Below are 25,511 nucleotides of genomic sequence, written 5' to 3'. Positions count from 1 at the left end.
TTCAACTTTAAAGACTGGATTTATTTGGAGAAAAACAAAAAACCCTCAACCCAAAGGATGGGATTTTACATCTCAAGACATCTCCCAAGTAATGTCTACAGATTACAAATCATTTTCATAGAAGATATTTTTGTACAAATTTTACATGTATTCAGGAGCGGGACATAAGTCAACCCCTGCTTTTATTTTGACAGAGGAGCAAAGTAGGAGAGTAGGACAGAACAGCTTTCTTCTGGTGCAACTATCTGAAGGGAAATAGACATGAAGAGGGCGAACTACCTTTTCACTGTCTACAACCAACGGTTTTAAATACCCAATCAACCGTGGGTCTCTCTCTAAAAGCCCCTTTCTAGCTACTAGCCAATCAGGTCCACTGGGTAAGCAACTTGCTATGCCCACTGCTGCAGCACACTAAACCAGTGCTCCTGCTCAGCAGGCCTAGGGCTTGCACACTAAGACCAAGGTTTCATCTGCCTGCAGGTACCCTGCCGTCCCACAACAGGGAAGCTTGCTGACTTTGGAGCTGACCCCTACACAAAGGTGCAGATCAACGCAGACAGGTCAAGCTACTGTGCAAGAGAAGCCAGGACCTTATTCAATAGTTCTTTGCATTCTTTTATTCTTGAGGGAAGTCAAGAAACCAACCTCCTCTAAGCAGAAAACCACAGTCTAGGTCACATTACAAACCCAAGCACTAGTGTGGGGTTCCAGGGAAAGAAAAGTATAGAAACACCCATCCAGGCTGAAGACCTTTAACTCAACTCCCCCATTTTCATACCCCTATTCACCACCTAAGTCCATCAACTGAAATACTCTGACCCCCAACGGGGCAAAAGCAGCAGAAGACAGGGGCAGGAATCAACGATATACCACAGAGCCTCAGGCCACAGCTTCTGGTGACCAAGATAAAACGCCCGTGAGAGCAGGGGCTGCTTTTGGAAGGCTGACAGTGTCATCTAGACCATGAGATGCCCAGAGTGACAAGGCTTTGAAACAATGTGGATATATTCGAACCTTTAGAAAGGACAGATTTTAGAAGACGAATTTCCCACGCCCGCTACATGCTTCCTCATCCAGGAAACCATCCTTCTATTCATGTGTTTATCGGAGGTCATGCCATTTCCCTTACTACCTGGTATAAAATAACTGATCACTCCCTCAAAGCTTTTCAAACCACGATTGAGTTTCCCATTCATTTTGGTCCCCAAGCGGTACTACTTGTTAGTGGCCTATAGACTCACTCCCAATTACCCCCTTGGGGGGTAAAAAACAAGAAACAATGCCCCCTAGGCTGGCCCCAGTTAAGTCAGAATTAAAGCAGAAGGACTGGCACCCGCCTGGAGACTCAAACAACTTGAGAGACTAAATCTACCTTTCCAAGGATGGGAAGTTTATTCAGATGATGTTCGGGAATTCATAGGTACCACCCCAGGATAAGAATTAAAAGGTAGACATCTCACTCTTCCTTGTCCCTTCTCTACTGCCTCACTGTCACTACAGTTCTGCTGAACGGAGCCCCAGGAACTAGTCACACAGGTAGCCGCTGGTATTATCAGAACACATCACAACTTCCCCATTCAAAAGTGGTGGCCACATCTCTGGCTACAATGGTGATTCTCCAGTTACTTCAATACTTTAAAAGGCTGCAGCAGCATGCAAACAATTTCATTTCATTAAAAAAAAGTTAAGAAAGGTCTTCAGGAGATGGTGAGTTTTATTTTTTCTGTCTGGATAGAGGTTTGATTTGCTCTTGAGTGTTCCGGGGTAGAGACTAGAAGAAAGCACAGCATGTGGAGGTCGGTCTACTCAGTGTGGTCGTCTCCCTCATTCTCTTCTTCACCATCCACGGAGAGAGCAGCATACTTGCTTGCAGAACTGAACTTCTGTAACAGAAGGGGACAAGGTAATGGAGGGCCTGCTGAGATTCTCCTACCAAATACCTAGACGCAGAATGTTAATGTTTTGGCATAGCTGAGTTCAGAGCTCAGGAATTCTCTAAGGGTAGCATGTTCCTCTGCAGCAATCATGGAGAGCCAGGGTCACAAGTGAGTCCACCAGCCATACACATCCTCTTTCTATTTTCCAAAAGGATGAGGGCTCAGAAAGGTTGGCTCATCAACAAGAATCCCATCTTAGCTTTTTTCACTAATTTGAACAAATACCACTGCCTCATTTCCAGCTTCTCCAGTCTCAAGAAAACAGGAGTCTGCTGCAGACCTGAGCTTGGAAGTGATGAAAGCGCACGACACTTACAGAGGCTGGATTCTCCTCAGATTTCTTTGGCTCAGGTGCAGATCTGGAGTCTTGATCTTTTTTGCCATCTTTCCTACAGGGACAAAGCACAGACCACCTATTCAACAGTGTTACTGGGACAGCGCAGACTTCAGATACCTCAAATAAACTGTGACTGGAGTTTGTTCAGTGGTAGACCTGGTAACACCTGGGAAAGCCAAGAACTTCTTTACAAAAGCTCCTGCATCTAACATCACAAGATTTCTAAATGGGTAAGAGGGAACTATACATACCTATCCAACTCCTTCCAGTGGTCTTTGTTCCCTCCTTCTCCAGGACCACGACTGGAGCTCCCAGTTTGGCCCTTTGGGACACTCATCCCATCTATTTTATTTTCATCTGTTTAAGCAGAAATACAAAATCAAATTAAAGTCGTATCAAGTAACCTATCTCCCTGTCCTAGCTTTCCTTTAAGCCAAAGAAAACATGTGCTAAGGGAAACTCACCCCACTCCAAAGGCCCTCTCCCCAAGTTCCTGTAATACACGCAAGCACACCAAACAAGGCCGATTCAAAAGCCCCACTGTAGTGAATGCCAGCAGAAGCAGGCAGGTCTGTGAGAACAGCGAGTGCCAGGGCTACACAGAGAAACCCTTGTCTTGAAAAACAAAAATTTGGGCAAGGTGCTTAATTCTTGAATTTTTCTTTAAAGTTATTTTTATTTCATGAGTACGACCTCCATGTACGTGCACCACCTATGTCTGATGCTTGTGGAGGACAGAAGAGGGCATCAAATGCCCTGGAAGAATATGGAGATGTGACCGGTTGTGAACCACCATATGGGTTCTGGGAGCTGAACTTGTAACTCCTGAATGTGTTTGTATTCAAGGCTCACCTTTCCGTGATGGTCCGTCCTCAGAGGGCTGAGTCAGAGTCACCTTCCCTCCAGCACTAGAGAAGCAAGCAGTCAACCCTCAGTTCATACAGAAAGGCAGCACAAGCTCATCCCTTTACAGAAACCCAACACTAATAGTTAAGTACAGGAAAGACAACAGCCGCAGTCATTTCCACACTCAAGTGCCATATTCTTTGGAATTTACAACCCAGCAAGGTTAGCAGCAGTCTTCTCTTTGTAAATATTGAGAAAATTTAAGAGAACCTTAAGTCACATAAGTGACATGACCTTTTAGGGTTACACTAACAGTAGTCTCAGGGCAAAGCCCAATATACATGTCTACAGATCTGTCGTATAAATACTCCCACCACAGCTGATTTCGATCCATCAAAATGATGCCAACTAGCTAACAAAAACCAAGAAAACAGACCCTGTTATGAGACACCTGATATGAATTATACAGGAGGCAACCTCGTCTGTGACACTACAAAGGCCAGCCCCTCAGGGCACCTTCCAGCTAGCTAAGCAGCTGCTGTTGCAGGCCTACTCACCTTGTAGGGGACTGCTGCTCTGTGTCTGAGCTCTGAGATCGAGCAGGAGGGTTAGAGCTCCGCTTCACCCACGCATTCTCCTTTGGTGGAGGGGCCGGCATCACCTTCAGAGGCTGGTCAGGGTTAGGGGGTTTGGAGGGCGGAGAGTGGCAGTCGTCTTCTTTATTGAGGGTTTCATTTTCTAGAGACTTCTCACTCTCTCTCCTCCGTGTATCTGGGGAGAGGGGAGACTCGCTGTCTACACACTGTATAGCACTCCCGTCCCATCAGTAGAGACTGGTCTGACTAACAGTGATAATTACACAAAAACCGATGGCTTTAAAGTCATTCGGAGAAAGATGCTTTATGGATACAGAAAGGGAAAATCTGTCAAGGAGACAACTGCCTTCACAGGACAAAAGCCAGATACACTTGTGCTTGCTGCATAAAGTTTTCTGGAACTGTGGGGCCTGATTCGCCAGGAGCCTCCTACATTTGAAGTACAAACGCCATCAAAGGGGCTACACAAACCAACACCACACTTAACCTAGCCACAAGGACCACTACATTATGTTACTGGGCTACTCCAAACGTGAAACATCTCCAGAAAACTCTTACAACATTTGGCTCAATTTACAAATCGCTTTGGCCTTGAGCTCTTTTAAAATGTCAAGTACAAGTAAACTTGGAGGTAGGAGAGCTTAGGCAACACTGGGTCACAGCATGGGAAGGGCGGGGAGCTGTACTGAAACACTAGTATACTTGTGAGTGGTTCTGAAAAAACAACATCCACTAGTGAGACAGAACAGGGGCTGGCAAGATGGCTCAGCAGGTATGGGCACTTCTTACCAAGACCCGCTAATAAATGAATTCAATCAGTGTCAAGAACACTCATGGTGGAGGAGAAACAGACTTCTGCAAAATTCCCTCTAACCTCAAGGTATGACATGAATCCCCACTCTTCCACAAAATAAATGTTAAAAAACAAGACAAATCTATAGTCAAGTATTATCTTTAGGGACAGGTAGTCAACAGATCATTTAAGTCTATTCTGGTGCCTGTTCCTCAGGCTTTTGAAGGTACTATGTGAAAACCCTCCAGCCCTTGCTTACCACCACTGGTTCAAGGCCAGTCTAGTCTATAAAGTTTCAGGATACCTAAGGCTATGTAGAGGTCTTGTCTGAACACAACACAGCAAAGTCCCTCCATACTCTGATTGTGGAAACAGCAATACTGATACCCACCCTGGTCTGACTTACTTCTGCCAGATGTGGCCGAGGCCCCAGTCTGCGATGACTCACTTCCTGTCCTCGACCGTTCTCTTTCCTGAGTTTCTTCACTTCGCCAACTTGGGTGTCTGCACAATGGAGATTTAAAAAAAAAAAAAAAAAAAAAAGGCAGAGAAAAATGGTGTGTAGTTCACTTAAGGCCACCATGAACCCAACACAAACTGTTTATAGAAAATAACGGCTATAAGCTGGGTAGTGGCGCACGTCTTTAATCCCAGCACTCAGGAGGCAGAGGATCTCTCTTTGAGGCCAGTCTGGTCTTCAAAACAAGTTCCAGGACAGCCAGGGCTACATAGACTCTATCTCAAACAACAAACAAACAAACAAAAACACTTTAATTCTTATCATCCCTGAAACAAACAAGTAACACACAAGCACACAAAAAGAAAGGCAAAGTAATCCTAGGTTCCTTCCCTCATTCCCCCAGTAACAGAAACAATGAAGGTTAAGTGGCTGCAGAGGCTGGTGCTGCAGCTCCACACCTGGGCAGCAGAGGCGGGAAGGAGCACAAGGCTTGTCTCACTTAGTGATTTCTGGCCTGGCCTGTGAGACACTTTCAAAAACCAAAAGTATGCCGCTGTGTGGTGGTGGCGTATGCCTTTAATCCCAGTGCTGGAAGGCAGAGCCAGGCAGATCTCTGTGAGTTCGAGGCCAGCCTGGTCTACAGAGTGAGTTCCAGGAAAGGCGCAAAGATGCACAAAGAAACCCTGTCTCAAAAAACAAAAACCCCCCAAACCAAGCCCAAGCCACAAGTACATATAATTTTTTTTTGCTGCTGCTGTTTTGTAGACAAGGAAACTCATGGCGATTCTGCCGCAGCTTGAGTGCTGGAATTATTTCAGGCATGAGTTACTACGATCAGCACTTTCTGGTTTCCACTTACCCCACTCTAGTGGGGTTTTAACTGACATTGATACCCTTCCTAAAAGACAGAAAATGTCTTTTTCTGTGTGTTTTTAAGGAGTCACACAGACCAGGTTGGTCTTGAGAAATCAGCCTGCCTGTCTCCCAAAGGAGCATACCACTACACCCAGCCTGTAATCTTATTTGTGAAGGATTATGTAGGATGGTGAGATGACTTGGTGGCTAGGGGCACTTCCAGCCAAGTCTGAGGATCTGACTTTTGTGCCCCAGGCCCACACAACTGCCTTCTGATCTCTATATGGGCATCCACACAAATACAGTAAGAAGGAACTGGATAAATCTATTGTGTAGCACAGGTCTCCAAGTCTCTAGTGTGTACCACTCTCTCACTCTGCCCAATAAACACTGCTCAGTGACAACAGCAATCACCCCCGTCCCCCAAATGCCCCCTCTCAGCAGCAGGAAGGAAACCCCTAATCAGAGACAGCCTCACCTCTCCCGTGGCCGGCGGTCTAGTTTCGGCTCATCCAGCTGCCGCTGCAACTTCTCCTGTTCCTTCTGTAGCCGTTCCTCTACTTCTCGTTCTCTAGCAGCTGTGTCCACAGGTTTCGCCCCTCCAAAGATAGAAGCCGCTCGACTGGACTGGGAGGTGCTAGCAGAGGAATCATCTTCCTTAGGAGTACTCCGAGGCTTTAGATTCAGTTTGGGTCTTTGAGGGGGACCTAAGTTAAATGAAACTCTAAGTAACAGTTTCCAAATAATCAGAAGGTGAATGCTAGAAGCCAGACTCCAGACACAGCTTTCGTGATCTTATTCAAGGATCTGGTCTGGAAGATGAGTGTCTTCAACAGGCGAGAAAGACCTTGTAGCAATACGACAGGGAAGATTCTAGGAGTGTGCATGTGTATGCACCATTGTGTGTGTATGGGAGAGAACATGAATGTCAAGGCCAGAGAAATCCAAGGATCTACCTATACAATTCAACCACCCTATTATATATGCAGGTGAACATACCCAGTTCACCATTTTTAAAATGAGGTCTGAACTCAAGACTCTTATCACCTTCACAGCAGGCACTTTACATACAGATAAGCTATTTTTCCCAGCCAAAGAGATTCTATCTAGTTCTTAGACTTTTGTAGGAAATTCTAAATAGTCCGATACCCTTTCTTTCCACATTGTCAAGAGTACTTTCAGAATAAACCTAAAATTGGTTACACCCTTAGTTCAGAAACTGACACGAAAGGTACAGTGACTAGAAAGCAAGCCAGGGAGCGCGACTATCCGGTTTAAGCAATCAATCAATACACGCCCACCCGCACTGCCTTCTCACAATAAACGCTAAAATTTGTCTTTATACCTTTATTACACATGCTCATGTACTGAAATAATGTACTATTTAGCTTTTGTGTAGAAGCCAGAGTTGACCTTAGGATACTCATTTCTTAAGCACTGTCCACCTTCTTTTCTGAACAGGGTCTCTGATTGACCTAGAACTTATTAATTAAGGTAGGATGGCCATCCAGTGAGCTCTAGGAATCTGCCTGGCTTTTTTCTTTTCATGTGTAGTGTTTTGCCTGCATGTGTGTGTAGCACATGTGTGTCTGGTGACTTCTTAGGTCCCAGAGGCAACAGATCCCCTGGAACTTTAGTTTTGGTAGTTGTGAGTCACCATGTGGGTGCTAAGAACTGAACAAACGTGCTCTTAACTGCTCAGCCAGCACTTCCAGCCTCTTGCCCAGTTTTTTATGTGGTGCTGGGACAGAACTCAGTTCCTCTTGCTTGCATAGCAACACTGTCCCATGAACCATCTCCAGACCTTCTATGAGGGATGTTAAGGCCACAGTTTCTACAACTGCTCAAACTAGTTAAGGAGCAATTATCTTTACATTCAAGATAAAACAGGCTCACAAAATATACAGCCAATACTTGGCATAATAGACAATGGAATGACTACGATTTACTGACCTCCATTGCTCCTCCCATTATAGCATTTCCTTTTCCTTCAAAGTTTCCATGTATCAACAAACTCAACAGCTGAGCAAATTTATGTTTAGATAGTATGCAAAAAGCTACAAGGATAGGTGATGGTCTCTGTGTACAATAAGCCAAAATTGGTAGGAAAATCAGATTTTATAGATATAGAAAAGAGCCAGACATGGCTGGCCTGGAAAGCATATAGATCTACTGCCTGTCTTGGACTCCCGAGTACTGGGATTAAATATATGCACTACCAGTAACAACAGCTTTTAAAAGATACCATATTAAGACTTTGTTCAATAACAGTTAAAGGATCATGAAGAATGAGCATGCACCCAAGAGAGAAGATATGGAAGACAGCGGGGAGACACCAGGGCAGGGAAGGGACCATGTAAAAGAGAACATCAGGACTCAAGGACAACCGAGACTATAATTTTGCTCACTTAAGTAAATTTCTTTCTCAAACCTGGATTAAATGACAAAACATTCAGAACTATTACAAGATGTCAAAAAATTATAGACAGAGCAGTTTCTTTCTAGGCCAGATAAACTAGCCTTCAGATAGCATCATCAGACTTAAGAATATAAGTGGTTGTTATTTAAGCACACTAATAAAATCAGTAATACTCGTTTAACATTATTACACCAATTACTGGCTGGGACTTTCATTTTCTTCATTTGAAAGACAGGATGCTTACTTTTCTACTGCTTATAAAAATTTTTTGGCTTTTTTTTGGGAGACAGCATTTTTCTGTACAGCTCTGGCCATCCAGGCTGGCTTTGAACTCACACAGATCCCAGTGCTGGGATTAAAGGTGTGCACAAAGCACCACCCACCCGGCTGTTTTTTACATTGTAACTGAAGTATCTACTATATGCAAAGGCAGGCTGGCAGGCTGGCTGGCTGGCTGGCTGGCTATCTATCTATCTCTCTCTCTATCTATCTATCTATCTATCTAGTACGCAGAAGAGGGCACCAGATCTCATTATAGATGGTTGTGAGCCACCATGTGGTTGCTGGGAACTGAACTCAGGACCTCTGGAAGAGCAGACGGTGCTCTTAACTTCTGAGCTATTCCAGCCCCTTGAAGGCTTTTAAGATGAGCAGATTCTGTGCATTTCACCATGTCACCCACATCCAACTGTCCACTGTGCCCTGCTACCTCCTTTACATCCGACAACTGTGTCAAAGCTGAGGTGGGTAAGGTATTTGCAATTTTCTAACTTTCCGCCCCACAATGAAAGGATAGGAAGCGAGTACCTCTGTCATCACGCCTATAGTCGTCCCGAGAGTAATCATCCCTGGAGCTCCAGGATCGATCGTCCCGTCTGTCATACCGGTCTTCATAGCGGTCCCCACCTCCTCTGTAGTCATCATCCCTACGGTACCCACTACCAAATGCTCTTCTGCCACTGCCTATCCTGGAGTCATAGCCTGTAAACAGATCTCAAATTGTGGTCACAAAGAAAGGGAAACAAAGCAAAAAGCAAATTCTTGAAGAGCTTTCACGGAATGTTACTGTGACTACCTCGGTCATAGTCTCTGCTGCCTCGGTCATCATATCGATCCCGGCCCCCATAGCGGTCCATATCTCGGCGTGGGCCGTCCCGGTACCCATCTCGGTATCCGTCCCGGTACCGGTCTGAATCGTAACGATCTCGATACTCTAGAAAGAAAAGAATATACGTAACAACACTTCCCTCCCACAGTTAATAGAATGTGGTAGCTCACTCGATCAACTTGGTTTAATGAGTTCTATTCACTGATTCAGTTTTCATAGTTCAATCACACCTTCAAATGAGAACCATTTGCATTGAATTCGTAGTAGTTAATTATTTCATAAAAACAAAACAAAAACAAACAAAAGACCAAAACCCTGATGGGTTTTAAGAATGGAGCTCATGGCAGAATGCTTGCCCTAGGAACACCACTTGAGAGGTATAAGCAGGAGGACTGAGTTCAAGGTTATCTTCCTGTCAAAACCAAACAAAACACATCCACAAAATGACAGCTCTAGGATGTTCCCATGATGAAATTTTGCTGGGTTAAAGTTTTTTTTTTCTTGGGTGATGATAAAAATATGTATTCCATAACAAATTCTAGAATATGATGTTTAAATACATGTAAGCATAAAACAGAATACAGCTGGGATTTTCTATGCTCAAACAAAACCACCAAAGACTGGTTCAAAAAGTTTAGTGTGAGGACCAGGGAAGCCAGATGGCTCAGCATATAAGGGCTCTAACCAACCACCTGAATCCTGTTCCTAGGATCCATTCAGAGGATGGATAACAGACTCTCAAAAGTTGCTGTCTGACCTCCCCAACTTATGCTGAGGTAAATGTTTAAAGGGGGGGAGGGGCTGGAGAGATGGCTCAGCATTAAGGGTACAGACTGCTCTTGCAGAGGACCCAAGTTCAATTCCCAGTGTCCAAATGACAGTTCACATTGGCCTTCATCTCTAGTTCCAGGGGACCTGAGACCCCCACAAAGACATATATGCAGACAAATCACGAATGCACATAAAATAAATCATACAAAAAAAGAAAAAAGAAAAAGGGGGTGGGTACTGGGTTGGAGAGATGGCTCAGAGGTTAAGAGCACTAGCTGCTCTTCCAGAGGTCCTGAGTTCAATTCCCAGCAACCACACGGTGGCTCACAACCATCTGTAATGAGATCTGGTGCCCTCTTCTGACCTGCAGGGACACATGCAGGCAGGATACTGTGTTCATAATAAATAAATCTTAACAAGCTGTGGTGGTTGGAGAGTGGCCCTGTGTAGGAGTGCTCCTTAAGGCTCTTCCAGAGGACCCGAGTTTGGTTCCTACACCAGATGGGTGACAACTGTCTCTTTAACTGCAGCTCACTGTCTAATGTTTCACCGTCTCTGCAGACATTACACTTGCGTGCAAACTCCATTAAAAAGTGCGCACACCCAATTAAAAATAAATTTTTTTTTTAAAAGACAGTGTTTTGGTGTAGACTAGGCTGTCTTCGTTTAAACTCAGAGATCCACCTGCTTCTGCCTCCCAAGTGCTGGGATTAGAGGCGTGGGTCACCACACCTGACAGAAATAAAACTGTCACAGTCTCAGCACACAGGAGGGAGATGTAGACCCAGACTCGGGCCAGCCAGGACCACAGTGAAACCACAAACTTAACACAGCACAGTGCTGCTTTCAAATTTGTTTTTTCCTTGAGTTTTAAATTTTATTCTTGTTATTACATACATGTTATAATATGAAGAAGTCTATTATCTTCAAATCTTTATAAAGTGTTGATCCTTTTTCATATATGTAAGAAAGGTGAATCACTTTATCCATAGTGTTTCTCCCTGGATTTAGGTGGCAAATACGGGGCATTGTTTCCTCTGCCCTCTCACACCACACTCCCAAATCTCTTTTCCACTGTCACCAGCGTCTGGTGAAGACCAGATTCTTTGCACACTGCCTTCAGCACAAAGTGCAGCCACTATACGTTTTGAGTGAACAAATTTCAAGTTCTCTGAAAGTCATCCTTGGGTTTGTCCCTCAGATACTGTCCATCTTGGTTTTTGGAGACAGGGTCCCTCTCACTGACCTGTCGCATACCCACTAAGAGCCTGGACAGCTTCCAGTGATCTGCCTATTTTTACCTCCCCACACCTGGCTTTTTACAGGGGCAGGCTGGGCGATGGCAGCGCGTGCCTTTAAATCTAGTACTTGGAAGGCAGAGCCAGGCGGAACTCTGAGTTTGAGGCCAGTCTGGACTACAGAGTGAGTTCTAGGACAGGCACAGGCACCAAAACTGCACAGAGAAACCCTGTCTCAAAAAACAAACAAAAAAACCCAAAACACAAACAAACAAAAAAAGGTGGGGGAGATGGACTAGGAGTCCACCTTGGGCTCTCCCCCTGGTGTGGTAATTACTTCGGCACTTAATTGATCCAGCTACATCTCTCGCCCCAGTTATGATTCTTTATAAAAAATCATGTTCTGCTAAGTTTTTCTTTACTAGGAGCTTAATAAATCCTTCTTCGAATTTGTCAACACTCTGTATTTTTAACAAGACAAAACAAACAAACAGAAACTAAACACCTTCTACACAACCAGAAACAAAAGACACTCTAAGTCACACCCCAAATGTTCTATTACAAACACACCCAGAATGAATTCAGAAAACCGAACTTACTGTCCCCAAAGCTATCGTCACCTCTTCTAGGCGGGTAGTCATCAAAGCTGTCGGTGGCGGGGCGGGCCCTCCAGTCTGTGTCTGTTTTGTCAGAATCCCGATTTCTATCTCGACCAAAAGAACGATCATCCCGGTCTGCAGAGAAAGACGAGTTAGCTCACTTCTCACAGAGCCTCTCGCACCACATCTCATTGGTTTCTATTTTCTACTGCACTAGCATCATTTAGTGGCCCAGGTCTTGCAGTTGCCCTCTCTAAAGTAACTGATTGATTCTTTTCTTCAAATGTGTTTTTATTAATTTAATATTTATCTGTTTCATAGTACAGCTTGAGCAATTCTAATTATAGATTTAAGGTCCAATTAGGCTAGTTAGTGCTTTGAAAATTTTTAAATATATAATTTATTTTTATTTTATGTTTATGGTGTTTTGCCTGCTTGTCTGTGTGAGGATGCCAGAAGCCGTGGAACTGGAGTTACAGACGGGTGTGTGCTGTCATGGGTCCTGGGAATTGAACACAGGTCATCTGGAAGAGCAGCCAGAGCTCTTAACCACTGAGCTCTCTCCAGCCCGTGCTTTGAAATCTCAACCTACTAATATTTTGGGCTGGGAATTCTTTGGGGGTGCAGACAGGATGACTCTCTGGATTGTATCTATTGGTTACCAGCCATAGTCCCTTCATCTGTGGCAAATCTCCTTTAACAGTGCCCCACATGGAGCAAAACTAGTTGAGAACTCTTATTATAGGATTCACCACTTCCCTGGACCACTGCCAACTTGGAATGTTCCCCCAGTTTTCTCACCTTTGTCCTGTGCTTGATCAGCAACATCCACTCGAATCCTCCTGTTACCTAGAGACTGAGAGCGCAGGACCCTGTTAACCAACCCTAGTTGACTTAAAAAATCCCTTATAAAGATTTGAAAGATTAAAATAAACTTAGAAGAATTAACAAAGTTGGCCTTAAATGAATACAAAACCAATCCTTTTGTTTTCCCAAAGCCCAATTTCATATAATGGAATTAACTCTAGCCGTTTGTTAACCATGCTGAAAGCAATTGTCAATCAGTTAACATGCTGATGATAATTACAGCCCTCAGGAGGCAGAGGCCAAAGGGTCACTCCAGGTTCCAGCCCAGAATATACAGGAAGAGACACAGCTTCAAAAATGGCGGAGGAGACAACTAAAATACAACCAATTGAAAGGTGGTAATGACACACACTTTTAATCCCAGCACTCCGGAGGCAGAGCCAGGCAACAGAGTGAGTTCCAGGACGGCCAGAACTACAGAGAAACCCTGTCTTGGAAAACCAAACCAAACAAAACTAAACCAAAACAAAAAACAAACAAACAAAATCACAACTACTCTAGCAAAGCATTTGATTCAAACAGGACAATGGCACAGCAGCCAGGATGTCGTCTACACCTCAGCGTTTTCACTCAGTGTTTCTGTATGTCCCGACTTCCCTTCTCTAAAGTGCCTTTGAAATACTGACCAAAAGCTGAGATTACAGGTATGAACCAGTGTGTCTGGCTGTACCCATGAATTTTTACCACTATCTGATACAGATTATGACATCCAATCACTAGTCAGTCAAAGTATTTCTAAGAGCTGTTTATTTACAATTATACCAAATGTAGTGGTTAGACTATGGAATGTGGCAGAGGAAATGGGTTTCTCAGAAGTCATCAGGGGTTTCTAGGGTAAAACAACCCCAGCCTTGAAAAAAATTTCCTTTAATATAAACTGGTTTACTTTTCTGCCTTTATTAGGGCAATTTACTTGAAAAAGTAAAATTTTATGAGCTGAGACAAAGTATTAAGCAGGTTTTAGGAACCTGGCACATGATACATTTCTTCTTCCCTAAAATTCCATCAAAGTGCTTCCCTAATTAATGGAAACCACTGTACTCCAAACGACAGAGTGTGACTTGGTCTGTCTGGAAGTGAAGCTCACCCTCTACCCCGGCCTGCCCCCAATGTCTCTTTACCTCTTCATTGAGACTCAGAGCACTGAGCAGAGAATCCAGGTCCTCAAACTCCGCATAGCCAAAGCCTTTCAACCTGTCTGGGTTGCTGGGTTCACGTGGTAAGCGCACAGCGCTGATCTGAGAGGACAAGGAAAGGAGTGACAGAGAAACAGCAAACCAGTGGTCAGTTCAGATGTAATTTCTCTGAGGAACATCCAAGTGTCTGCAAATCTCCAGGGGAAACAGAGAAGGCCAGAAAACAAACTATAATCTACTGTTCAAATGCTATCAATTTAATTCTTAAAAAATTAATGTATTCTTTCCATCTTGGATTCTGCAGCCTTCCACTATCAGTTTACTTCAGGTACTATTCTCAACATCCCATACATAAAAGTCTAACATTAAGACACTCACATTCAGTCCTCTAAAGAATTCCTTAATGGAGTCTTCTGTCACATCATAGGGCAGGTTCCCTAGGAAAGCAGTGTAGGGTGGCGACTTGGGAAGACGGCTCCGGTCGATATTGGGTTCCCGAGCAGCCCGTGGAGCAGTGGGGAGGATGGATCGGTCAATTGGAGGTGCCCTGTACACATCGTCATCGTTACTGTGCCAGGTTGTTGACACTAGGACAGAAGAGCAGACGGAAGGGATTAAGAAGCATGGCAGAGCACTTTCAAGGATGGAACAGTAGGACTAATGAGAGCAAGGCCAGCCTGGGCTACAGAATGAGACACTCAAACAACCCAAACCCTAGCAGACATAGAGGGAGAGGCTGACTCAAAGTTTGAGACCAGCCTGGGCCAGTCAAAACTATAAAGTGATGTTGTCTCAAAAAGCACCCATACAAGATTAAAACAAATCAAATAAAAAAAGAATCAAGAGAACTACTCCCTTATAACTGGTGTCATAGAACCAGAGATTCATGCCAACACCAGCCCAAGCCACAACAAGGTTGCACCACTGAAGCACAAGACAATAATGGGTGTGCGTTAGCAATGCAAAAAGACAAAGAAGATGCCACTGAGGTGTTATACTCAAGAGTGGGGCTGGGAAGATGGCTCAGGAGTTAAGAGCACTTGCTGTTCTTGCAGGACTCAGGTTTAATTAATTCCCAGCACCCATGTGGTGGTTTATAACCATCTGTAATCCCAGTTCTGGGGCATCCAATAAGTTAGAGAAAAGCAGAAGTAATGAGCACTCATGTCTGTTTTGATGTACATTAACCATTACTGACTGACAGCTCTTCCACGCCTACTACTGGGCTGGACCTTGGGTTTTCTGCCCCCTCCACCTTTGCTTTTGAGACGTAGTGTTTTGTTATGTAGCCCAAGCTTTCGGTCCTTCTGTCTCCCCCACCCACTGTAGGGATTACAGGTGTGTACCACCTCACCAGGCTTTCTTCAAGGTTTACCTTCCCTCAAACACAAACAAACCAAACAAAACCAACTATTCTATAAGCTATACAAAATTTCCTATTTTTATTATAAAAATGGGCAACACACAAAGCAATCAGTTTGTAATAAGTTTTAAGGGAAAAAGGAGGAAGAAAGAAAGGTGGTTAGACTGATATGTCCAAATAACTACAAAGAAGTTCTGAGGTGGTAGTGCACGCCTGTATCCCAGTACTGGGGGTGGTGAGTAGATATGAACAGATCTCTGAAAGCTTGAGGTCTTGAGGTCAGTCTATATATAGCAAGCCAGGTCAGACAGTTCTACAGAGACCTGTCTGAAATAAATTTGTAACAAATAACAGAAACATACATGTACCCCAACCAAAAACAAAGCCAGGCATAATAGCAGCACAGGCCTTTAATCCTAGTACTCCAGAGGCAAAGGCAGATGGATCTCTATGGATTCCAGGTCAATTAAGGCTGCATAGAGAAATCACACAAACTCTCCACACCAATCAACCAATTAAAACAACACAAACCAACAAGTTTTGTTTCTTTTAGGTGGAGGATTTTATTATCCCTGTAAGTGATGCTGCAATGAGATCTGCTAAATTATGTATACTATAACCAATTATGTGTGAAAATACAGAATACCTTGTACATTCAAACAGTAGCAAGTAACAGACAGGACCTAGGTGTGCATCACTACACCTAACCACTCAATGTTTTTTTTTTTTTTTTTTTTTTAAAGACAAGGTTTCTGTGTAGCCCTGGCTGCTGTCCTGGAACTTACTCTTGTAGACCAGGCTGGGCTTTCAACTCAAGACATCCTCCTGCCTCTGCCCCCCAGTGCTGGGATTAAGGGCATGTGCTACCACCACCCTTAATCTTAATGCAGCAGCCAGCAGGTATTCTGAAAGTTCTTTTTCAGTTTGAGAGCCAACCACAGAATAAACTCAACATCCCAAAACACACAAAAAAATTCAGCTCTACAAAGTAAGATCCTTTCCAATCACAAATGAGGCAAATTATGGAAAATGACTGTGAAACAGTGAAAATTTAAGCATGATAGTTCTAAGGACAATGACAGGACAAAGGGACATTACCATCTCCTTCCAGATCGTCTGTTTCATCAGCCCAGCTGACTGGTTTGGGGACATAGGTGCTTCCTCCACCAGAACCCCCGTCCTCAGCTAGAAAGTCTGTTAGGGAGATGGTCTTCCCCTTCTTATTCTTCTTTTTTGCTGAAAAGAGAAAGATTATATTCAATGACAGTCAAGTATTTAGACTTTTTTTTTTTTTTGGCTTTCAAGACAGGATTTCTCTGTGTGCCCTTGGCTGTCCTGAAACTTGCTCCAACTCCCCGAGATCTGCCTGTCTCCCAAGTGCTAGGACTTAAGGCGTAGACACCACCACCCCGCAAATATTTAGACTTTTATCTTGCACCATTAAAGACATTTTAAGAAATCAATGAAGACTGGTCAGATGACCGGATTATGAAACTGACATGAAACAATGTTATAAAGACCCCCAAAGTGAGTGGCACTATTAGGAGGTGTGGCCTTGCTGTAGGAAGTGTCACTATCTGGGTGGGCTTTGAGGTCTCTTTTCTCAAGCTTCACTCAATGTGGCAGTTACTGACTTCCTGTTGCCCACAAGATGGACACTCAGCTTCAGCACCACATCTGCCCGCATGCTGCCATGCTTCCCTTCACAGTGATGGACAGAACCTCTGAAAATGCTTGCTAGTACCAAGTCCTGGCTTCAGTCCTCAACACCATATAAACCGGGTGTGGCAGGATACACTCCAAATGCTAGACTCAGTAGGTAGTGGCAGGAAGAAGGCTATCCTCAGCTAAACAGTGAGTCTAAAGCTAGCCTGGGATACATGAGACCCTGTCCCACAAAACTAATGTAACAAAGAGATAGATAAATGTTTATGCATATGAGCATATTTAGGTACAGAAAGGGAAATAAGGTATAGAAAGTGATACCCTCCAGGAAATATGGTTGTGAGATGTCTTCTACTATATTATTCACTCACCTAGGGCCTAACACACAAGTAAGGCAAAGGGAGTGGGGGTGGGAGCACCAAACCAAACCAACAAAATCCCACATGGCTGGGTTGGCACTGGCCTGTCATTGTAGCATCATGGAGGCTGAAGCAGGATGATTACAAGTTTGAGGCCAGCCTTGGTAAACAGTGACTGTTCCCCCTCCTCCAAAAGTTTAGCAATTTTGTTGTATCAACTCTCGGCTTCATAGTTGTTTTTTGGAGGCTCTCACTATGCAGCCCAGGCTAGTTGAGATTTACTTACTTCTGGCTTCTAAGTGCTGGGATTAAAGGGATATGCCACCATGCCCAGCAATCATGAATTCTTCCTCCACCTTCCAATTCTCAGCTAATTTTCAACTCAAGAGGAATAATCTAACTTGACACACCAATGCTTAACAGAAAGTTGCTTTCTCAAATTCAACTGTCAGAAAGTAAAGGTGCCCTGCCAGCTATGAATGCTACAAACATTGTGGACATAACAACCACCTCAAATCAACCATTTGAGTGCTCAAACCAAATGAACATGCCACAAAAACAGAGAAGATGGCTATAAATCAGTAGTTTCTTAAGCAACTTAACACTAACATGGCCCTACAATGGACAATTTATCAGCCAGATCACATGATTCTCTCAGTCCCTTCTGTTCCTCTACAGCTAGAGTGCCAAGGCCTGGCCACAAACCAAGCTACAGCTGGGAACTTTCCTACTGTTTGAAATTAAGTTAAGCAGAAGGTTCTAATCACTCACATCGCTCCAATTCACATGCAGCACCTTTAAGTTTGCCATATGCCCCCCTCATTGAGTCAAGGTTGGTCACTAACTGGCCCCATATAGCCAACTCCTCCCTCACTGCTGTGACAAGGGAATGCACACCAGGTTGTCTGGTGACTGAACTCAGGAAGGAGCTTTGTGCATGCTAGGCCAGAACTAACAAACAATAAGATCACCCGAATGCAATCCAAGACAGAACACTATAGATTCATGCAGAAGCTAATACAAAGTCTTGGGTCCCCTGAATCCAGAGTCACAGATGATAGAGAGCCACCATGTAGGAGCTGGGAATTGAACACGGGTTCTCTGCAAGTACTGTTAACCACTCTGTCATCTCTAGCCACATTATTTTAGTCCCAATTTTATACTTTTTAATAAAAAAAAAAAAAAAATACATGGGGTTAGAATGATGCCCGTCAGATTCTAATCCTCATTTGTCTACTAATATCATTAGCAAATATCTATTCATTAGTCTATTTTGGCCACTGAGAGAAAACACTGGTGGTAGTCAAGCCAAGGCAATCAAGTTCAACAGAACAGTAAGAATTTAAGGTATTCCCCCCTCCATTGTTCTGCATACACTATCTTACATACCACCACAGCATTAATTTGGTACTAATCTACCCTCTGAAATGATAGGGCTTAAATCAACTTTGTAGATGAGGGCTTCTCAACTCTAACCTTTGGTTTCAAGTTTAAACAAGTCTCAGTCTTCTCTAACGTTACCTGATATTTCAAAATTAGCTAGAGCATTAATAAAACATTAAAACTAATCACTTTAAAATACATTTGAATCACTTATTTCCTTTATGATCCTTAAGCCCCCCCCCCAAAAAAAATCTGGCCAAGAAATCACTTTTAGATGAGGTAAAAGGCTTCAAAAGACAGGCTAAAATTTCCTTAAAAGCTCTCTTACTTAAATGTAGCTGCCACAATAATTCATACATAAGCAGCTGTTTTTTTTTTTTTTTTTAAGTAGACCCTGAAAGGAAAATAAACTGGGATAGCAATGTTTGTCCCACTCTATTTTACTCCACTTTGACAAGTTATCAAAGATACCCCAGTGCCCTCTGTTCTTCCAAAATCTAGGGCCCTGCATACTTTAAAAGATTTCAACTGTGGAGGGTTTGAAAGATGGGTCAGTGGTTAAAATTGTGGACTACTTTTGCAGGGGACTCAAGTTTAGTCTCCACCACCCAGCTCAGGCAGCTCACAACAACATGTAACTCCAGCTACAAAGAAGTCTGATGCCTGGCTACCTGCACTCATATGCATATACCCACATTTAGACACATATACACAAAAATAAAAAGATTTTAAGGCTGGGTATGGTTGCACATATCTTTATTTCTAGCATCTAGGAGGTAGAGGCAGAAAGCTCTGAGTTTGAGGCTGGCCTGGTCTACAAAGCTCCAGGACAGACAGAACTACACAAAGATAGACTGTCTCAAAATACAAAGGCAGGATGATTTTTATGAGTTCAATGCCAGCCTGTTGTACAATGGGAGTGCCAGATCAGCCAAGGTTACACAGAGAAACCCTGTCTTGAAAAAAAAACAAAAACAAAAAACCAATATAAGCCCAATCCAAAGAGAGGGATTATACATCTGAAGCTCTTTACCTACTTGGTAAAGTTAAATATAAGAATTTAAAATCATCTCCCAAATTAGTTTTAAAGCATAGAGACCTTATTAGAGACAATATATTGGGGGGGGGGGGCTAGTGGTTCAGGCTAACCTGAAATTTAAGATTCTTCTGGTTCAACTTTCCAGGTACAAGACAGGTGTGCACTATACCCTGTTGTATCTTGCTTTACTGTGAAGTACTGTGGATTGAATCTAGGGCTTTGCACATGCTAGGTAAGCAAGCACTCTACTGCTGCCAGCACCTGCTGTGGTCCAATAGGTTCTTACAAAAAGACACAACAGAACATAAGGAGCTAAGGGAATAGTTCAGAGGTGAAGGTACTGGCTGTCCTTCCAGAGAACCCTGGTTTGATACTCAGCACCTAGATGGAAGCTAACAGCAGTCAATAACTGAGCTCCAAGTCATCTGATGCCTCCTTCTGACCTCCCCAGGAACTGTAGGCACATGTAAGATAAACAGAAAAACACCCATTCACATAAAATAAATCTTGATTTAATCCCAGCACTCGGGAGGCGGAGTTCTGAGGCCAGCATGGTCTACAAAGCAAGTTCCAGGATGGCCAGAACTGTTACACAGAGAAATCCTGCCTAGAAATAGATAAATAAGATGAACAAGAACCAAACCAACAAAATAACCCAAATAAATAAACGTTGAAAAACAAACAAACAAAAAACCCACAAAACAAAGTATCATATTCAATTGTGCCTGAAATTAGGGAGGCCCGGGGGATCAGCTCAATTCTTTAATCAGGATCTTTCTCAACTTTCCTTTTCTCTCCTCTGACCTCCACCCCTTTGAGGCGGATTCTCACTGTGTAGCCCTGGCTGTCTAGGAATTCACAGCAATCCTGCCCCTCCCTCCCAAGCACTGAGATGACAGGCATTTGCTACCGAACAGGTCACTTTGTTGTTTTCTGGTTTCATGCATGCTAGACAAGCACTCACCGCTGAGCTCCACCTATCTCTAGTCTGAGAAACACTGCTCAGGTGACATTTTCACTTCAATAAATAAAAGTCTCAGGAGAGGCAGAGGCAGGAAGGCCGCTGAAGGCCAGCCTGGGCCACAGAGAGAATCCACCCCAGGGTGTGTGTGTAAAAGGTAAATCCTAAAACTTGGGAGGCTCAGGCAAAATAAATTACCAGACTGAGCTACATAGCTGAACACCCCCGCACCCTCCCCAAGTATATGCAACTAAGCTTATTTGTATATAGCAACCTTTTTTTGTGGGGTGGGGTAGGAGAGGCAGAGGCTCACTATGTAGCCCTTTGCTGGCCTGAATGAAATTCATGAAAATCTGCCTGCCTCTGCCTTCCAAGTGCTAGATGCTAGACTTAAAGGCAAGCCTTAAAACACAAAGTTTCCTTGTGAACTACATCTCAAAGCTATTATCAAAGTAAGCACACATACCTTTTCAATACAAAACTTTTCCTTCAACTGACAATACTCACAATTTGACTTTATTAGTGTTTTTTATTTTTTGTTTTTCGAGACAGGGTTTCTCTGTAGCTTTGGAGCCTGTCCTGGACTAGCTTTGTAGACCAGGCTGGCCTCGAACTTACAGAGATCCACCAGCCTCTGCCTCCCTCCTGAGTACTGGGATTACAGGCGTGCCCCACCACCACCCGGCTTTATTAGTGCTTTTCATCTTGGCCATCTAAATCTAAGTATCCTTGCAATGCAGCAATACTCTGTAGAGGATGGGATTTGCAAAGGTGATTTATATACATGTAACCACAGCCTTTGAAATTGTTGAACTATAAAGATCAGCACTTTATAAAAGCAACCATTTAACACCATTTTCTCACTATAAATCCAAAGAAATACCTCACGGCACAATGAGTGTTATGTTAAAGTCCTAAGCACACCTTACATACACTAGCTACAATTTTAATGTAACTTACATCAAATTATAGTATCAAAATATGATTCCTATTGCCAAGAGATCTGCAGATAAACTATGTCCATTTATAAATGAAGAAACTCACACTAGGTAAAGAGGCAGCCCACTTTAGTAACTCAAATAGCCACAATAAAAACTTAAAAAAAAAAAAAAGTCCTTTTCTCTGAGGCAGAATCTCACTGTATTCAGGCTAGTCTGGAGCTGATGGCAATCCTCCAATCTCAACCTCCTGAGTGCTGGGATGACAAAGGTAAGCCACTATACTATATTCAACTAAAACCTCACAGATTTAAGTATTTTTTTTTTTTTTAAAGACATCCTCACCTTGGCTCAAGTTTCCTAGAAACTTAACAGTCTCATTTGTCAGTCAGCTCTGAGACACTAAGATACTGAAGGTCAGCAAGGTGTCACATGGAAACTGGTATTGCCTCAGAAACTTTTGGTCTTACCTAACTGATTAAGTTGTATCTGGTATTTTCAGAGAACTTGGATCTTGACCCATTTCCAGCTCTGGGTATACTGGCCACTCAATGTTGGTGTAACTGGAAGAAATGTGGTCAATCCCAAATTCTTGAAAGGCCAAGTTAGAGGTAAACTTGTGCTGAGCTAACTAATCAAGTTACATTTCCTGAGCTGATTTAAAAGAGGGGGTCTTCCTGGGAGGGTAACATAGATACGGGAAAAAAGGGGCAGAGATATTACTAGGCAAACCTTTTAAAGAGTTCGAATCACACAGGGTAAACCGAAAGACAGCTCACGGTGACGTCGTCCTCTGACTTCTGACTACTGTTTGACGGCACACAGGCCAGAGGACAAGGGGCACCAGTCTGCTCCCGCCTCCACCATGTGGGTTCTGGGGACTAAACTCAACCTGTCAGCCTTGGCTAGCGCCTCTAGCCTCTGCGCCATGTCCTCATTCTGCTATATCATCCACAACTAGGAACTTCATAAAAGGGAAATCCATCTAGACATCTCACCTCGTTAAGAAACTAAACTGACCAGGTAGTAAATCTAGGACAGTGAGTATTTTTCACCGATTAAAAGTTTTGTAAGTTTGAGATGATGTTTTTTGATATAGCAACTTCAACTTGGTATGACATTTAGTACTTCTCATCTTAATGAGCCCAAGAACCTGGAGTCCCCAGGATTTTGACCCTGCTCTGCTACCTGCAAGCAATGTGGCCTTAAACAAATCTTTAAGGGTTTTTCTTCAGCTGTGAGAAACCACCAATTCTTGACATTATCTCACAGGCTTCTTCAATTAAGTGCTATACTAACGAAAGCTGTTCTATCCAGGGTTGGGGATACACTCGCTTAGTGTTGAGTTCTTGCCTGAATGGGTGGGGTGCATACCTTTGATCCCAGTGTTTGAGGCAGAGGCAGGAGGATCCAACCAGGACTATGCAGAGAAATCCTATCTCCAAAACCCAAAAATTAAGGGGGGGGGGGAAACACCCTTGCTTACCATGTCTAAGTTCCCCTGTAAGAATAGAAAAGATGGGATTTCTTTTCTTTTCTTTTCTTTTTCAAGACAGGGCTTCTCTGTGTAGCTTTTGGAGCTTATCCTGGAACTCATTCTGTAGGCCAGGCTGGATTTGAACTCACAGAGATCCTAACACTCTGGAGGAAGCGGATCTCCGTGAGTTCAAGGCCAGCCTGATCTACTTAGTTCCAGGACAGTCAAAGCTAAATAATAGAGACCTTTTCTTAAAGTTTAGAGGTAGCAATCCACAAAGCAATTTATAGATTAGAGGGTTATTCTAGAGAAAATAAGCTGTACTTCCCAAACTAAAGCTAGGTGTTTAAAAGCCACTGACATTCTTACAGGTCCATTGCAAATGCAAAAACCAAACCAAACCAAACCAAACCACTTGCAATGCAGTGACATACACACCCCACTTTAAAAAAATAGCTAGAAAACCTCAGAACCTCTAGCTATTATTTTAATAGCACCTTTTGGAAATTTCCCAATTATCTAGGAATATGACAAAAAGCAAGCTGAATCCTGACACTCGAACTACCAAAAAGTCAACCAAGATGGAAGCTGATCATGTTCCCCACCCGTGCCTGGCATAGTCTGCATTCAGTAAATACTGTTGAATTAGAGTTGGAAAGAAAACCGCATAGGAGATAGGTGTCCGTCCCAACAGCTCCTCCCTAACACGTGGGCGCACACTAGGCTCCCTACCCCCAACTATATAGTATCACCAACATCCAAACCTAATATGCGTCCTCTTGGAGTACGGAGGCTGGGTCACACTCCAAAGCCAACTAAAGCATAAAGTACAAGGTCCTAAACGAGCAAACCCCAGGCCCATCTCAGCTTCCCATCTGGACTCGAGCGCCTGCTTCCGAGGCGCGCCTTCTCCACCTCGCCTGGGCTCCCTCGCCGCGCAAGCGCACCCGCAGCGCGGCTTTCCTCCTCCGCCCCTCCACCGACACGCGCTCCAACTGCCCCCCCACCCCCTGCCCCCACCGGGGTCCGCAACGGCCTCGCGCCTCGGGAGACCCGGCCTCCTGCGCTCCGGTCCGCGCGCCAACCGCCTCCTCCCGGCCTCCGCGCCTCGGCGCGGGCGCAGGGCTTCGCGTCTACGGGAGGGCCTCGCGCCTCCCGCACACCTTCCTGCGCTACCTCCTCCAGTGGAAGCCGAAGCCCACCATTACTGCCTACTCCACCCTCGCGCAACGGGGTGAAAAGGGTGTGAGGGGGAGGGGAAGGCCTGCTTCCCCTCCCCCTGAACATCCCGAGGCAGGAACCTACAGCGACCGTGCCGCCGGCCTGCCGCAGCTCCCACGCCCGAAAGGTGCCAGTGCCACCTGCCCCCCAACTCCAGCAAGGAGCGGATCAAGCCCGGAGGCTGTTTCGGAGCCTGGTCCTTGGCCACGCTCGGCCGCTCACTCACCTGAGGCCGCCATGTTGGGAGAGGGAGAGAGAACGCAAAGGACCCGGATGAGGCAATCACGTGATTATAGCGGGCGCGACGGGCTTGGAGACGCGAAACCAGGAGGGGGCGGGGAAGTGAGGACGGAGGCAGGAGGCGGGGCGCCGCCGCGCTAGGTTCGTAAAGCAGCGCGAGGCGGTGGCGCGGCGTCCGGCCGGAAGACCTGCGCGACATGTGGCCGAAGGGGTGGAGTCTGAGCTGTCGCGAAACCCGACGCTTTACGTTGGGCCCGGCCGGGCCGTCGGGTCGGATGGGGCGCCGCGGGGGCGGGGTCTCCCGGCGCACAGACTTCTGGGTGGTAGGTCCCTGCGAAGGGCGGGGCCGCACTTGCTGGTTCCATGGAACCCAGTGGGCTTGGAACCTCGAATGGGTGTGCCACGATTGTTTTTTTCCCAAAGGGAGGATTCTGAGTGTGGTTGATGTATTGTGTACCCTAATAAACTTATCTGGGGTCAGAGAAGCAGAACCCGCCCTAGCCAACCTCGCCTCGACAGCTCCTCATCCGATCCTGTTCCCAGGAATCCCCAGACTGAAAGCTGAGTCCTCACCCCAGTGGATCCCAGCTGAACTGCTGCTAAAAACATAAAGCCTGTAGTTCCCGGTCCTCGCGCCTTATAGACCTGCTTCCTGCCATCACTTCCTGAGGTTAAAGGCGTGTGCCACCATGCCTGCCTCTGTTTCCAGGGTGGCCTTGAACTCACAGAGGTCCAGATGGATCTCTGCCTCTGGAATGCAAGGATTCAGGGTGTGTGCCACCACCGTCTGGCCTCTATGTTTAATCTAGTGGTTGTTCTGTTCTCTGACCCCAGATAAGTTTTATTAGGGTACACAATATGTTGGGAAACACAATATATCACCACATCTGAGTTTCTTTCTTT

General features: G+C 44.6%; 1 protein-coding gene across 2 annotated transcripts; it reads right to left on the bottom strand.

The window, feature by feature from the left end:
- On the bottom strand, positions 1-24,678 carry Eif4b (eukaryotic translation initiation factor 4B). Of its 2 annotated transcripts, none has more exons than XM_036207902.1 (15): positions 24,595-24,678; positions 16,424-16,561; positions 14,341-14,549; positions 13,948-14,064; positions 12,761-12,815; positions 11,960-12,094; positions 9,319-9,456; positions 9,051-9,224; positions 6,303-6,531; positions 4,901-5,013; positions 3,678-3,891; positions 3,127-3,182; positions 2,526-2,631; positions 2,254-2,326; positions 1-1,883 (listed from the first exon to the last, which is right to left on the bottom strand). In XM_036207902.1, the coding sequence occupies exons 1-15, from the start codon at positions 24,605-24,607 to the stop codon at positions 1,803-1,805; spliced, it is 1,851 nt and encodes a 616-aa protein (XP_036063795.1). In that variant the 5' UTR covers positions 24,608-24,678; the 3' UTR covers positions 1-1,802. The 2 variants fall into 2 exon arrangements, with proteins under 2 accessions (XP_036063795.1, XP_036063796.1); XM_036207903.1 differs by having other exon boundaries at positions 4,916-5,013; positions 24,595-24,673.
- Between the last annotated feature and the right edge of the window lie 833 nt (positions 24,679-25,511).

The sequence above is a fragment of the Onychomys torridus genome, chromosome 16 (assembly GCF_903995425.1).
Source record: "Onychomys torridus chromosome 16, mOncTor1.1, whole genome shotgun sequence".
NCBI lineage: Eukaryota > Metazoa > Chordata > Mammalia > Rodentia > Cricetidae > Onychomys > Onychomys torridus.
This window is presented reverse-complemented; position numbering and strand designations above follow the sequence as displayed.

Bases quoted from the DNA above. Each gene is read 5' to 3' on its own strand.
- Eif4b (XM_036207902.1), bottom strand. The intron at 14,550-16,423 runs GTAATGTCCCTT...CTTCTGTCCTAG, and splicing joins AGACGATCTGGAAGGAGATG to TGTCAACAACCTGGCACAGT. The intron at 1,884-2,253 runs GTAAGTGTCGTG...CTTCTGTTACAG, and splicing joins CTGAGGAGAATCCAGCCTCT to AAGTTCAGTTCTGCAAGCAA.